We start from the raw sequence: 16,146 nt of genomic DNA, 5'->3' as shown, positions 1-16,146 counted from the left end.
AGAACCCTGCTCCACTGTGGTACTCCATGGGCTGCAGGGGGACATCCTGCTTCACCGTGGTCCTCACCACAGGCCGCAGGGGACTTGTGCTTCGGCGCCTGGAGCACCTCTCCCCCTCCTTCTACACTGACCTTGGCACCTGCAAAGCTGTTTCTCACTCCCTTGACTCTCCCGGCTGCTGTGTGGCGCAGCGTTTTTTTTCCCTGTCTTAAATATGCTCTCACAGAGGCGCAAAACAACATCGCTTATTGGCGCAGATCTGGAAAACAATGGGGCCCTTCCCAAACATGGGGTGGCTTCTAGATCTTTCTCACAGAAACCACCCCTATGGCCTCCTGCTACCAAAACCTTGCCACGTAAACCCACTACAACTAAAGAATGAGTTTTTCTCTATCTGGTTGTTGCTTGTTTGTCTGAGATGCTTGGGCAGCATGTTAGGATTGCAGTTATCTAAAGAAAGGAACATTTTGTGTGTGAACTGTTGATGCCCGATGTAGGAGGAGTGTGGTGTTTATTCTTGGGGCAAGTGAGCGTGTGACATGTTTGTATGTGTTTCAGGAGGTTTCCAGTGGCCCAGTGAACTCAGGGCACCAGAAGTCAGTTCTGGTTTAAAAAGAATTATAAGTTGGAGCATCAGCCACAGTCCTGGTTTTTGTGTCTGAATAGTCTGGCTTATTCCACTGAATTTGAAGAGCCTTGATGGAAGCCTACTAATCGTTCTAAAAAGCATTGTCGTGGTTTAAAGGAAGAACAGGCGAAGGCATGCTTCAGCTGGGGCAGCTGTGTCCTTGGGCTCTCCCTGCAGCCAGGTCAGGAGACCTGCAAAGTGTCTATGCTTCTGTGCTCTGTCCTACACCCCGGAGCTGCTGCGTTCTCCCCACTGACTGAGGGGGACCCAAGAGAGACTGGGCCTCTCTGAATCAGATGTGGCCCTTGCTGTCATCTACTGGTGCAACATAAAGCTCTGCAATCAAGGAAGAGAAGGCAAGGTATGGCATTCACACATCAAGACAGAAGACAGACAAAGTTTGGCAAATAAACGAACTAGGAGATACCTTACCATGTCTAGTAGTGAATTTCTTATCACTTCAAATGTGTACCTCAACTGTTAGGTAAAGATCCCTTGTATGCAAGAACCCTTTTGCCATAGCGTGGATGCAAGTTCAAGTCTGATCCCTTACATAGAAGTGTTGTGGGATTTCTTCTCCTGTTTGGTACAGTCACAGAATGGTGATAATGGAGAACGCTTGCATTAGGCCAACAAAGCAGGCATCCTGGTGGGGGTCTGTTATAGACTGCCAAACCAGGATGAGGAGACAGAAGAGGCGTTTTACAGGCAGCTGGTAGAAGTCGCGCAATCGCCAGCACTTGTTCTCGAGGGGGACTTCAGCTTCCCTGACATATCCTGGAAATACAATACAGCTCAGAGGAAGCAGTCTAGGAGGTTTCTGGAGAGCATGGAAGATGCTTCCTGATGCAGCTGGTTAGTGAGCCTACCAGGGGAGGTGCCCCACTTTTTTTCACAAACAGAGAAGTGGGAGATGTGGTGGTCGGGAGCTGTCTTGGGCAGAGTGACCACGAAATGGTTGAATTCTCTACTCTTGGCAAAGTCAGGAGGGGGATCAATAAAACTGCTGCCTTGGACTTTTGGAGGGCTGACTTTGAGCTGCTCAGGACACTGGTTGGCAGAGTCCCTTGGGAGGTGGTTCTGAAGGGCAGAGGAGTCCAGGAAGTCTGGGCACTCTTCAAGAAGGAAATCTTAATGGCACAGGAGCGCTCTGTCCCCACGTGCCCAAAGACGAGCTGGCACAGAAGACGACCAGCCTGGCTGAACAGAGAGTTGTGGCTTGAGCTTAGGAAGAAAAAGAGCTTTGGAAAAGAGGGCAGGCCACTCAGGAGGACTATAAGGATGTTGTGAGGCTTTACAGGGACAAAATTAGAAAGGCCAAAGCTCATCTGGAGCTCAATCTGGCTACTTCTGTCAAAGTTAACAAAAAATGTTTTTATAAATACAACAACACAAAAAAGTGGACTAAGGAGAATCTCCATCATTTACTGGATGGCGGGGGAGGGGGAACTCAGTTGCAAGAGATGAGGATAAGGCGGAGGTGCTTAATGCCTTCTTTGCCTCAGTCTTTAGTGGCAAGAGCAGTTGTTCTCTGGGTACCCAGCCCCCTGAGCTGGTGAAGGGGATGGGGAGCAGGATGTGGCCCTCACTATCCAAGAGGAAACGGTTGGTGACCTGCTACAGCACTTGGATGTATGCAAGTCGATGGGGCCAGATGGGATCCACACGAGGGTACTGAGGGAACTGGCAGAGGAGCTGGCCAAGCAACTTTCCATCATTTATCAGCAGTCCTGGCTACTGGGGGAGGTCCCAGTCGACTGGCGGCTAGCAGACATGGTGCCCATCTACAAGAAGGGCCAGAGGGCAGACCCAGGGAACTATAGGCCCCTCAGTGCCAGGGAAGCTCATGGAGCAGATTATCTTGAGTTTCATCACGCGGCACTTGCAGGACAAGCAGGGGATCAGGCCCAGTCAGCATGGGTTTATGAAAGGCAGGTCCTGCTAGATGAACCTGAACTCCTTCTATGACAAAGTGACGCGCTGGGTGGATGAGGGAAAGGCTGTGGATGTGGTCTACCTTGACTTCAGCAAGGCTTTTGACACCGTCTCCCACAGCGTTCTCCCCAAGAAACTGGCTGCTCTTGACTTGGACTGGTGCACGCTTCGTTGGGTTAGAAACTGGCTGGATAGCTGGGCCCAAAGAGTTGTGGTGAATGGAGTCAAGTCCAGCTGGAGGCCAGTCACTAGTGGCATTCCCCAGGGCTCTGTACTGGGCCAGTCCTCTCCAATATCTTTATTGATGATCTGGACGAGGGCATTGAGCGCGCCCTCAGTAAGTTTGCAGATGACACGGAGTTAGGTGCGTGTGTCGATCTGCTCGAGGGTAGAAAAGCTCTGCAGGAGGATCTGGAGAGGCTGCACCGATGGGCTGAGGCCAACTGCATGAAGTTCAACAAGGCCAAGTGCCGGGTCCTGCACCTGGGGCACAACAAGCCCAAGCAAAGCTACAGGCTGTGAGAGGAGTGGTTGGAAAGCTGCCAGGCGGAGAAGGACCTGGGAGTATTGGTTGATAGTCAGCTGAATATGAGCCAGCAGTGTGCTCAGGTGGCCAAGAAGGCCAACAGCATCCTGGCTTGTATCAGAAGCAGTGTGACCAGCAGGGCTAGGGAGGTAATTGTCCCCCTGTACTCGGCTCTGGTGAGGCCGCACCTCGAGTACTGTGTTCAGTTTTGGGCCCCTCGCTACAAGAAGGACATGGAGGTGCTCGAGAGAGTCCAGAGAAGGGTGACGAAGCTGGTGAGGGGCCTGGAGAACAAGTCCTACGAGGAGCGGCTGAGGGAGCTGGGCTTGTTCAGCCTGAAGAAGAGGAGGCTCAGGGGCGACCTTATCGCTGTCTACAAGTACCTTAAAGGAGGCTGTAGCAAGGTGGGGGTTGGTCTATTCTCCCACGTGCCCGGTGACAGGACGAGGGGGAATGGGCTAAAGTTGTGCCAGGAAAGGTTTAGGTTGGATATTAGGAAAAACTTCTTTACCGAAAGGGTCGTTAGGCATGGGATTGGGATGCCCAGGGAAGTGGTGGAGTCACCATCCCTGGAGGTCTTTAAAAGACGTTTAGATGTAGAGCTCAGTGATATGGTTCAGTGGAGGATGTGTTAGGTCAGAGGTTGGACTCTATGATCTTGGAGGTCTCTTCCAACCTAAATGATTCTGTGATTCTGTAAAATAGCCTTAAATGTTTATGGTTCTGGAGAAGAGACAAATATCACATAGCAATTTGAAAAATGTTAATATCTATTTTGGCAAGATCTTAAAAATGCAGGTGAAGGGATCCCCTTCTGCCCTTCCATTGTTGTGTTTGTTTTGTTTAATTTTAAACCATTGGCTGTTTACTTTAGCAGAAAAATCCTATTTACGCTTTTTCTTAGAATCATAGGATCATAGAATGGTTTGGGTTCTGAATCCAACCTCTTGCCATGGGCAGGGACACCTTCTACTAGACCAGGTTGCTCAAAGCAGGTTCCTGCTGTCTTGTAGAGTTTTGCCTGTCCTACAGATGTTGTGTGCGTTTAATAAACAACTTCATGTGATGATTTTCAAAAGCATGCTATGGTGTCCTGACTTGGCTTTCCGTGTAAGTTACATGTCTGTATTTTTTTCCAGACTTAACAGTACAGAAATTATGGTGTGTGTAGGTAATTTTGAGGTGCACAAAAGCAAATTGTAGAAGAAGGTGATGTACAAGGTACTGCTGTCTAATAATAGACTAAGCGTAACCAATCACCTAATGCTAGGCTGCAGACCTACTCCAGCAATGGTGTTTGAGCTCACCGCACCCAAAGTAGGTCAGGCGCACGCTCCCCCTTGCCAACTGGAGGGATGCTGCCTGTGGCAGCTCCAAGCTCGGCTTGGTGCCGGTCTGGGAAAGCAGGTGGTAATTAGTTACAGCGTGGCCATGGAAAGCTTCACGCTTCTCTGGGCTTCACAGGATGGGAGGCACTGAGGGGTGCTTTTCACAGGCCGAGTCCAGCAGGTGGTTGCCTCGTGCCTACCCCCCAGGTGCAGGCACTGTAGCTGTCTCCCTCTGCTTGTGACTCAATACTTTGTCATGAATTCTGCGTTTTCTTCTAGATTTTGGTGCTCTGCTGCAATTCAAGCAATTACATTTTCTTGCTTCCTGCAGTAACTGCAGCTCAATGTTAAACACTTCTAAAAGGTTTTAAAACATTTCTGAATGTCTTTGCTTTAATATTTCCTGCTTCTGGCAGAAATAACAAAGGGAAATTACCAAAGTACTTCAAGAAATTTTAGTTTTGTGAGATAGTCAGGGTGGGGAATTTGAGATGAATACAAATCTTCTGAAAGGTTGTCCAGACCTAAGCCAATCTTACAAATGTATTTCTCTGACATCTCTACAAGTAAAACAAGACATGAACGCATTAGCATATAATCATTCTCTTATAAGAGACCTGGTAATATTATATGTAAAGAGGAGAAGGTTGAGGAAGTTTTTTCTAAAGGGTGCAAAGAGAGAGCACTAGCAGCAAACACAGTCCCTTTGATAGTGTGCCACATCCAACAAAGCTTAAAGGTAGGATTTTCTGAGGATGTGGGTGTTACCTAAGTATATGCTCCTGTTGGAAAGACTGATGCAGCCTGTTTGTTTCGGTGGGAGTGGTCAGGCCAGCTCTGGAGTAGTGTTCGGGTGCTTTGAACATTTGACTGCAGCACAGATAAGCAGGTAGAGATCTGTGAGCGGGACAGTAGATCTATCCAAAATCTAAGGGGTCATAAAACCTCAGAGTCCCATGATGAAATGTGTTCTAAGTAATTCCTCCTTATCCTTTAATGTCTTAAAAGGCTACCAATGGGCAGGATCTTCAATGAAAGGGAAAAATAAGTCTGTAGGCAAAATGTTGTTTGGGGGCAGAAGCAATGGCTAGCTGAAACCAGATGTGTAAAGATCAGTTTATAAATTTGGCAGTGACTGTTTCCTTTTCAGGTTAGTCAGAATAACTTAAACCCTGATGTGTGGACTGACTCACAGCCCCTGCATGCCTGAGCATGTCTGTATAGTAATTTCTTAAGCAGTTGCTGATATTTAATGGCTTAAAGCATAGTGAGGTGAAGGACTCCTTGGAAAGATGTCTGTGATTTTAGCAGCATTGTTATGTTAGCCAGGATGAGGTACATTGATACTTCACGATGCAAATACCGGCATTGGAAATGATCAGCCAGGAGAACCGAGAGCAGCTGTGACCTGTGATGAATGAGCCAGTCGGAAATGTTGGAAGCAGAAGGGTAACCTTTGCATGGAATGTGTGGGGAGCTGGGGATTGGCCTCTTCTCATAGATAACTAGTGATAGTACTAGAGGGAATGACCTCAAGTTGCACCAGGAGATGTTTAGTTTGGAAGTTGAGACATATCTTCTCAGAAAGAGCAGCCAGGCATTGGAACGAGTTGCCCAGGGAGGTGGTGGAGTCACTGTCCCTGGGGGTGTTCAAGGAAAGGTTGGACGTGGTATTTACGGACATGGTTTAGTGGGTGATATTGGTGGTAGGGTGATGGTTGGACCAGATGATCTTGGAGGTCTTTTCTAGCTTTTATGATTCTATGAAGTATGTGGATCCCCTGGCTGGGTCTCAGCTCATTGTTCCTCAGCTGATTTCCCATACTGTCCTCCTCCCAGGAGGCTGCTGGAGCCCAGAGCTCAGCAAGCAGAGCAGGCACATCTGGTGTTTGTCTCTTGTCCCTGTTGCGAGCCGTAGGACAGTGACCCTAACTGGATGCCTGTGGAAGAGTAAGAATAGGATTTACTCTCCCAGGCTCCAGCTGATGTCTATATGAGTAATGTCCAGAGTCAGAAGACATTGAAAGGTTTAGTGATCTTCAGTCCTGTCTTCTTTCAGCCCACAGAAATTCAAATCTCAAATTAAAGCTGTAAGTGAAATAAGAGTCTAGGATTTTTTTATTTTTTTAAAGACGGAACTACAGTGAAGTCTTTGACTTGGCTGCTTTTCTGTAATTCCCATTTCATATGTAAACTGTCTGAGTGACTGCCCTGCTACAGATCTTGAGCAAAAAGCATCCCAGCAGAGGAAGCTTTATTCTGCAATGAAATTGCCCAATGCTGTGAACTGCCTGAGAGGAAGAATTATTGCTGTTGGGGTATACTGTGCCTTGCTCTCTCTGTACCAAGAAATGAAACTTAAGAATGAAGGTGCGTGATACAGCAACTTCAGGTTAGAAACGTGAAATGGTATGTCAGCAGGTGTGAATAACGGAACCTTATTTTGCAGACTAAAATACTTGCACACCATTTAATTTTGCTTGTTTCCTTTAACTACCTTCTATATTCTTCTCCTTTCTTCGAGGGGAGAGTTGTAACTTCCTTAGAACAATTTATTGAGGTATGCAACTTCATTGAAGTTGGAGGTATTAATTTGAAGGTATTGCACTTCGAATTTTGCAAAATGCATCTTGGGATACAAGCTGGGGATGGGAAGCATTGCTCACTGGTGATCATCTCACTTTTTCAAAAAAAAAAAAAAAAAAAGTAGTGGGAGTATTGCATATTTTAGCTTCCTCTTTAGTTTTTTGGAGAGTTTTGTTTCCTGCAAGTAGTGAGCCCTTCTGCCTACATGTATAGTGTATGTCTATCTTTTGTAATATGCTTTTAGCTCATTGTGGGCAGAAATGCCGTTGCTCATTGCTCGTGTACTGGTGACAAGCAGAATTTTCTCAGGGGAGTAGCTCACACAAACTCTCATTCAGGTAGCAAACATAAAAGTAAAAACAGTGCTTGAAGCAAAAGGAGGTTGATCAGGGAATGTTTATTTCCATTTTTTTCCAACACTTCAACTGAAATGACAAGGTGCAAAAATGTGACACTGCATAAATACTGACTTGTCATTTTTGCTGTATGCAGTATTTGTTTTTTACAAGCACAAATAATGTGCTCTTGAGCCATCTGAAAAGAGAAATGATTGTAAACCCTTTCTGCAGTCAGAAGAATGACGGAAGTTACACTCCTTTTTGCATAATCCCCTCTCTTTTTGCTTGTGGATACAGCTGTGCTAACACAATGCAACATTTGAGTCGAGAGGTCTGCAAAATCCTGGCACCAAAGATAGCTTTCAGACTGAGGCTCTTATTTGATAAGTTTTCAAAGTGGTACTGTGCTCATTTGTATCTGTGTGTCCTTGGAAGTAAGCTTTCAGTTAACTCCTCAAAGGAAACACTTCCAAAAGGAAAAGTTTAATTTTGCCAAGAACCAGAAACAGTCAGAGTAATTAGACAAACAAGAGCTTTGTGAGTAATAAATGAACTCAGCTTTCTGTGGGGAAGTGCAAATGCATTAGGAGAACAGGAAAACAAAATGCATGAGAATGCTAAATTTGCTGAAGATTTGAGTTTTTCTGTGTGTATCTCTTACCATTTTCCTGGGTATGGGATTGTGTTTTAGAATGAGGGTGGAAAAAATAAAACACAAACAAGGTTTCCAGAGGTGTGTCTAGGCAGCAGATTAACTGAAGGGAGGGAAGAAGGATCCTGATCACTATGGACAGGTGGTGATCAGAGTTTGGGTGGCTAAGTGTAACAATGCATAAAATGCCAAATAAAATTTCATGAGAGGGAGCCAAGAAGGAGCTGTTTTGACAAGAAGTCAAAAGTCTCGGTTGCATTAAGGTGCCTGAACAGTCCTCTGGTATTCCCGTGTAAATGAAAAGCCAGAGGAGAAGGACGCAGAGGAAAGAAGATGAAAGGCACTTTCAGCTTGCATGGTGTCAGCATCCATGGAGAGGTGTTGTAGATAGCACTGCATTTCAGAGGAGTTACCCAAGCATCCTGCTTGTTCCTCTGCCCTGTCCTGCCTTGTCACTGGCACACATGGGCTTTGTCCTGAGTTAGCAGTGCTGTGCGAAGGCATATAGCGCTCCTCGCCAAGCAGGCTTGTGCTGCTGTGGGGCAGCCATCTGAGCTCAAGGCTGCTGGCAGGAGCCCAGCACCTGCTGCCCTCTCAGAGGAATGAGCTGATGAGACTGCTAAGCAGGTGCAGCACCTGCAGTTTAAACACATGCAGAAAATGCTGCCTTCCGGGCAGCTCGGAGAAAAATCACACATCGTATGGCAACTTGGCTCCTGCAGCTTGATGGCGTTTTCAGATGGGTTTCTGAGCACTCACCCAGGCAATGTCTAAGCAAATCTATTCAGACTCTGCCGTAGTCCTTAAAGCATGGAAGGAGAAAACGCCCATCTGAGGCACGTACAGAAGTAGATATGCTTTGCCACTTTTCTCCACCCAGTTTTGCAGTCACAGGAAGGAGATCCCTCCTTTCTGATGGACTCACAGTGCCCAGGCTCAACAAAAACAGCTTCCAGGCAGAGGTGCATTGCCTGGGCTGACCTGCAGAAGTGCAAGAGGCAGGACCAAGTGGACAAATGCAGCCTCCAGATGATTTGTCCATCTGCAGTTGTTTCTGCATCCGCTTTGGACGTGCCCTCTGAGCCCTGGGGCGGGAGGGGGCTGTGGCCACCCTCACTGTGGGCGGCTGTCCACCTGCCTCCAGCCACCCGCCCCAACATTGGGCATAGCATCTGTTTGGTGGGGGAACAAAGGGTTCTAATCAGAAGTACTGAAAGCCACCCGACCAGTGTTTAGGTTACCCAAAGTAGTTCGAAAGCACTCTGCAGCCAGGAAGATGGTGGTGTGGAGGTGCGTGCTTGCGTGTTACCTTAAGGGACTGTGTCCAAGCGTGTCCTTCAGAAGGAGCAAACAAACCACAAGAGTCTGCTCACTGCACCAGAGTGCTTCTCCTGGTAACCTCTTCGGAAGCTTCCTCCTCCTATCAATTTCATCAGTGCATGTAGAAAAACTGAAACTATTTTGAGAGAAAGGTTGTGATTATCTGACTAGTTGGGAGAATCAGTGTTATACAGTGTTATTCTGTGCTCTTATGGCTTTAGTACGTTATGTCATGTGGGTTTAGCCCAATGTAACTTCTGATTTTTTAGGCTGTTGTCTGGCAGAATTGTTGTAATTCAGTTTAGGCTTAGTTTGTTTGCAGTTTTCCCCCTTGTATTCTTGAGGGATGTGGCCAGGCAAATCTGTTTATCTGGCTGCAATGCCAGCTGTTGGCATGGATCCGTTCACTGGCTCTAGAGAGCTGAGAAGGGCAGGGCCTTGAGCACAGCTGAGGCTCAGAGTTACAGTCATAGGGACAGTAACAGTAGTACATAGATGTTAACGACTGTGGAAGAGTGTAGAGCCTCAGATCCTCATCCAGAGAATTCAGCAGTGATCTCCAAGGCTTTCTTCTGACTTGGAGATGCGTTCTCGGAAGGGACCTGAGGGAACTGAGTTTGTGTGCTTGCATTCTTCTGTAGGTTTGAGTGTAGAAACTTGAATCTGTTTTGAAATATCAGTAGAAGTCTTGTCATGGTCTTATTTTGGTAATGAGATCGCATGTAGACATCCTTGTGGTAAAATAAATAAAAATAAAAAATCCTGTGAAGGAGACCTTGTTTGCAAATGGGTTGAAGAATGACCGAGAATAGAGGTGGCAAAACAGATACATGGTCTTGCTCATAACCCCCCCAATGTAACTCATTTGAAATCCATGCCCATGGAGCTGATTTTAATGTTGTCATTAAGAGGATAGCATGAACTTAGAAAATTTTTGTTGTAATTCCTTCCTTTTGGGGTTTCATGGGTCTCACTCTACCTTCAGCCTTTCAGGTGCAAATTTCAGAGTTGCAGAATTCATTAAAAGAAAACATAATCATTGTATAATTAAAACCCTCTTGTATGCCAAGCTTCATGTTGTTTAGAATACCCAGTATCAAATGGGAGAAGTCTATGAAATGTCTGGTATTCCCCAGAGCGGAACGACTGTTGTGTACCTGGCTTTCCTTGGCCCTGTTGCTTGTGACAAACAAGGACACAGTTCGTGTCTCAGATGATTTAACAGCACCTGCAGTCCCACCCACTTTGCTGGACTTCAGTTGGCTCTATTGAGTTACATAGACAGACTTTTAATAAAGCAACCCAGATGGCAGTGTCTTAGAGCCTCATCAAGAATGTGTTCCTTTAAATATGTTGACTTTTAAAAGGAAGATCTGGATTTTTATTTTTTTAAGCTGATTTTTGTTCTTTCTGGGTCATCCTCTAGCATTTGGCTTTCACAGCAATGCAGCGTTCTGGGTTTTTCTTCTGACCTTTAAAGTCTGCTAACTCTGCCTGGAAAACAGGTTGGCTCCCAACATGGCTGCTTGCTAACGAGACAATGGAAAAACGTAACCTTTTCTAGTGCTCTTGTGGTCTGACCTCTGGAAAGGGGGGTGCACATTGTTAAACTTTCTGCTACATCTTAAAACCAAGAGTAAATGTTTTTATCTTGCTTCTACTTCTCACCCTTTTCCAGTGTGTGTGCTTGCCAGGGCTTTCCAATTAAACCCTCTGTCTTTCAAGCTCCTCCTTCCTGCTTGGTTCTGTTCACCTCTGTTGATGCCCTCTCATAATGCAGGAGGGGTGTTGTTTTTTTTTTTTTTTTTTCTTTTTATGCCCAGAATTCTCTTGCCCAGCTGCTGCTGTTTGCTCGTGTTTCATCTGCAGCCATGCAGATGAACTTGTTTTTCACCGCTGCTCCCAGCCAGTTATTTTCATTGAAGTTTGTATTGAATCAGCAGCCCTACCTTCACCTGTAATGCCTTCTGTATGCAATACTTGCCCCCTGGGTAACGGGAACTTCCAACATGACTACTGCTGTGTTGTCAGTGGACAGGTGAGTGAGGGAGAGAGTAGGCTAGTTTGATGTTTGCTGTTAAAAATCCTAGAAGGACTTCTTAGCCATGGAATTTGGTTTCTGTTTAACTTGACGTTTACTTACAAGTTACTGATGTGAATTGGTTGTGACTTGAGAGGAGCTCTGCTAGTCAGCTAGAGATCACCACTGTGATATTTCTCATTATGTGCATACAGGCTGCTTACATGTTGTAATACTCTTCCAGATATTAAACTGTTCATTCAGTTTAGCTTCTTCCTAACTGCATCTTCAGCTTTTGGTTTGGACATGACTCTCAGAAGAGTTAATTTCATTTTAATAACTTCAAGCAGGTGTGTTGTTTTTTTTTGGGGGGGGGGGGGGAGGGAACGGAGTGGGGTATATTTTTCTAACTTATTATAACGTGTTTTTTTCCCTGTGGGTAATTTTTCTTTCTCCTTCTCAGTCAGCCCTACTAATACTATGATACTTCAGAGTGGATTGTAGTGACATGTAACATTTTGTTATATTTGTACTTCAGGCTAAGGTCAAGCAAACAAACAAAGCAATTGTTACATTTTAGCATTCCTTTCTAATGAGCACATTGAACATCATCCTAGATCTACAGGATCAGCTGTGAAGAGATGGGAGAAATGTGGAACTTCAAGTACTGTCTTTTTGAAGCAATTTATGGAAAAATAAGACTAAAAGGATATGTAATGGCATTGGTACGAAATAAATGGCACCATGTTGTTGACAGAAAGGGTTTTGGCAGAAGGCTTGTTGTGACTGTTTCTGTGGCTTAGAAAGGAATTTCCTACAGACTGGACTAACCATTAAAAATGTCTCTGCTTTTAGGATTTTCAAGACATTTAGTGGAGTCTTCCCAGGGACGATGTCGTCTTTGACGATGAAAGCTCATTGTTTGGACAAAAGAGGAAGTTTCTTTAAGGTAAATATGGTATTTCATTTATTCTGATAGGAAGAGATGCATTTGCTTGGAAGCACTAGGTTGCGTATTTTCTAGGTTGCAGTAAAAAGTCTTTTTTTTTTTTTTCTTTGACAAAAAAACAACACCAACACCCCTTTCCTGAGAAAACTTGCCTTAGTTTACATTATTCTTCACTGTCTGAGTTTTGCAACTTAATAGACCAATACAACACACAAAGTGCACGGTTTTAAGTGAAACTGGTGTTGCAGAATGTGTAGTACAATCTGTGGTATGTAGAAAGTTCTGTAAAATTAGAAGCATTCTTTGAGGATCTCTTCTTACAAGTATTAGTTGTAGTTAAATTACCACCCATTTATTTCATGTGTATGTTTTCCTGTATACTGAATAGAGTATTTGGTGTAAAACAGCTTGTGGCATTCTTTGCCAGTGATACTGAGAACATAAGCTTTATTATATGCAGGCATAACAATGTTAGAGCTTTCATAATTTGGATTTGTGTAGTTTGAAGTTACAATATGGGTTTATGATTTCCATTATTGGATTGAAAATTAGTTTTATAGCCTATTTTAAGAAAAAACCTGTGGAGCTCCTCGTGTGTGTAATCTGAACAATCACAAAAAGACTACCTTCACATTCTCAATGTGTTCTTCAGTCATTTTTGTATTGTGTTTTGTTTTTTAAAGCTGAAGTGCATCTTTGAAACAAAGAAGCTGTTGCTTAGCTCACCACAGTGTTCTGAAAAATCCAACATGTGCATCTTTATCTTCAGGTGCCTATGCACTTTAGAGGAATCTAATCCTTTATCTCTTAAGAGGAAGCCCAGCTTTTCCTTCATGATGCAGGCAATGAGAGTTAGTTGTTCTGTTCTGTCTTTGATATTGTATCAATAGAGAGAAAACAGAAATAATGGTATTTAGTGTTTTGATGTTGTGGGTGCTGTTTTGAGATGTCATGTGGTTTACAACACACTTATTACAACATATTCCAGTGAGAAGTAAGTTTCAGGTGAGAGACCTTCTGTCTTCCATCACAGAATAGAGCTAAATCCTGGGAATGTGTGAAATGTGCCAGGAAGAAAAGGATGCAACATATGTGCTCCTCTTCCAGCGTCCTTGGAAAGCACCTGAGAGTACAGGCATGGATAGAGCCCTCAGCTGAAGCAGCTTCTTTCCTTCAGATACTCCCTGGAACCTCACTGCAGCTGGAAAATGGGACAGTGAGAAAGGAAGGATGTACTTCAGGTTGGCTGCCTGCAGCCATTAGGTTCTGTTTGTCCTCTGTGATCCTCTTTACTGCTTGTATTGTTACAAATGAGTTGCATCTCTAGGAACTTATGTCAGGGATTAAATGTGGTGACTTCTCTTGCTTTTTTCCAGTGCTCCCTGTGGAGTTAACCTGTGTAACCAATTGGCCCCACATCTGCTCAGCTGTAGGAGTTTAGCTCAGGCTTGAACAATTACAGTGCAAAAGTAAACACTGGCTCGCTGTGGCCTTGTTCAGCCTCATGCTCTCTGTGAGGTTTTGTGAGGTCTTGGGGGCTTTCTGTGCTGTGGTGAGCTAATTGTTTTATAGGGGAATAATGAGGGAACACGTTTTAGTCCTTTTATGCAGCAAGGTGGAGAGACCTTGGAGAACTGTCAGCTTTTAAATCTGCATCTCTGCTGCAAAAAGCAGAGGTGGAGTAGGAGTTACCAGTGTAGTTTTCAATGCACCACTGAATCCCATTTGTTTTATTTATGTATAATGCAGGAGGTGTGGAGGCAGTGCTGGAGTTAACTGCAGAGATGGTTGCAGTTAACGTTTTCTTCCAGAGAAAAGGATTAGGTGATCTGAAGTGTAGTTAACAAAACCTTCATGTATACTGTGTGGGTGCAGCTGCAAACACCACGTGCTCTGAGAGAGCAGGACCGGGAAAATGTTGTCCAAACAATACCACTGTACTGAAAGCATGTTGACCCATCAATCCATGGTGTCCTGCTGCTGGCTAGGAAGATACGCGTGTTTTTCTGATGTGAGGAAACAGAGTAAGGTGTTGCATAGACCAGCTTGGGGTCAGGGTTAAATACAGCGAAGCTGAACTTGTATGTTCTGCAACAGAATTCTGCTGTTTGCATAATGCCAGGGTCACAGTTGCTGCCTTACTGAGCAAAGGTTTGCTCTTAGCTTTTTGACAGAGCAAAAATCAGCAGGTGCTTCTGAGCACTGAATTAACTGATCTCAGTTATTTCCTGTAGAATATCTGTGCCTGCTGTAGCTTCTTCCTGTGAAAGATGCCGATGTGTGCTGCCATCTCAGCTTGTGTTAAAGCATACTGCTTTTCTTCTAGTATTGCAGCAAATGTGATTGAACAGCCAAAGCTTTAAGTATTGGCGAGTGGCCGCCAGTTCACTGACTGTAGCATCTACGGCCTCTTGTTCCCAGTGCACCACACTCCCCTCACAGTCATGTGCTGTGTGTTTTGGCTGTTTCCTGGGTTCATCTGAGATGAATGCATTTCTTTTACTGCCTCCATTGTACCCTAATGGTTGGGGGAAGTTCTAGGAAACAGGATAGAAATAAATAGAAATAAATTCACAATAGGCTATAGGCACTAGGGAACCACATGGTTGTGGTGGCTGGTGCCATTAGCCCGCAGAGCTTCAATGACCACCAGTGCAGTGTGCAGGACTGATTTTTATGTCAGCAGCTTCATAATGCTGTTGTAATGACACAGACACATAGAAATGTTTGTTTTGTGTTTTCTGTGCTTTCTTTATCTTAAGGCAATCTTACATGGCTAATCTCTAAGAAGCTAATGATCAGTGCTGTAGTGACAGCATATTTGGCTCTTCGGTTCATTCAAAACTTCGTGTGGTCAGCAAGAGCCAGGATTCATCTGGGGACAGGAACTACTTCTTGATTTTGCTGAGTGAATTCCCAGTGAATGGCTGTATTTTCATCACAAGAAATGGTCTCAGCTAGGAGGAATATTTCTATGTTGTCACTTAGGTGCGTGCTCAAGGAATAATAATGTCAGTGGGACTGTAAGTAAATCCTCAAATAACTTTTTGCAGTGCATTGATACCTCCTTGTGTAATTAACTCTTGGGGAGAAAATGGATGCTGAAGTAGGTATTTTGTGTACTTTCTGTTTGTAATGCCATAGATGCGATTGCCCAGTGATTGGGAAAGCAGTATGCCTAATCAACTTGAAGACTCTAGACCGTTTAAGGCTATGATAAGCAATGTCAATTGAGAAACTAAGGTTGGACTAAACTGTGCTAAGTATGGGCTGGCAAGACAGTGGCCTGATGAACAGCAAGAATAAAAGCTGCTGCAAAGCTACCCTTTCAGATCTCTTATCATCCCTGGGAACTTGCTTTGTTTGATCAAAAAATCCTAAGTTTATTATAGAATCATGGAATGGTTTGGGTTAGAAAGGACTTCAAAGATCATCTAATTCCAATCCCCCACCATGGTCAGGGACACCTCCCACCAGACCAGGTTGCTCAAAGCCCCATCCAACCTGGCCTTAAACACTTCCAGGGATGGGGCATTCACAGCTTCTCTGGGCAGCCTGTTCCAGTGCCTCACCACCCTCACAGTAAATAATTTCTTCCTTATATATAATCTAAATCCACCCTCTTCTAGTTTAAAGCCATTACCCTTTGTCCAGTCCCTACACTCCCTGACAAAGTCCCTCCCCAGCTCTCCTGCAGCCCCCTTCAGGCACTGGCAGGCCGCTGTAAAGTCTGCCTTGAGCCTTCTCCTGTCCAAGCTGAACAACCCCAGCTCCCTCAGCCTGGCTTCGTAACAGAGGTGCTCCAGCCCCTTTATCATCTTTGTGGCCCTCCTCTGGGCTCGTTCTGATAGGTTCACATCCTTC

The 16,146-nt window shown here is 44.8% G+C and overlaps 1 protein-coding gene across 3 annotated transcripts in view; it reads left to right on the top strand.

Annotated features, from left to right (window-relative positions):
• Positions 1-16,146, top strand: part of RIN2 (Ras and Rab interactor 2) — an 87,706-nt gene that overhangs the window by 26,218 nt on the left and 45,342 nt on the right. Inside the window, exon 1 of one of the 3 annotated variants that reach the window (XM_068675142.1) lies at positions 12,126-12,282. The exons of 1 other annotated variant lie outside the window; for it this stretch is intronic. In XM_068675142.1, the coding sequence (XP_068531243.1) occupies positions 12,226-12,282 (57 nt within the window). In that variant the 5' untranslated portion in view covers positions 12,126-12,225. Of the gene's footprint in view, positions 1-12,125; positions 12,283-16,146 lie in introns of those variants that run through there. One more of the 3 variants, XM_068675144.1, reaches the window with a different exon arrangement.

Source organism: Anas acuta, chromosome 3 (assembly GCF_963932015.1).
Source record: "Anas acuta chromosome 3, bAnaAcu1.1, whole genome shotgun sequence".
Lineage (NCBI taxonomy): Eukaryota > Metazoa > Chordata > Aves > Anseriformes > Anatidae > Anas > Anas acuta.
The sequence above is the reverse complement of the archived record's forward strand: the minus strand, read 5'-3'. Positions and strand labels throughout refer to the sequence as shown.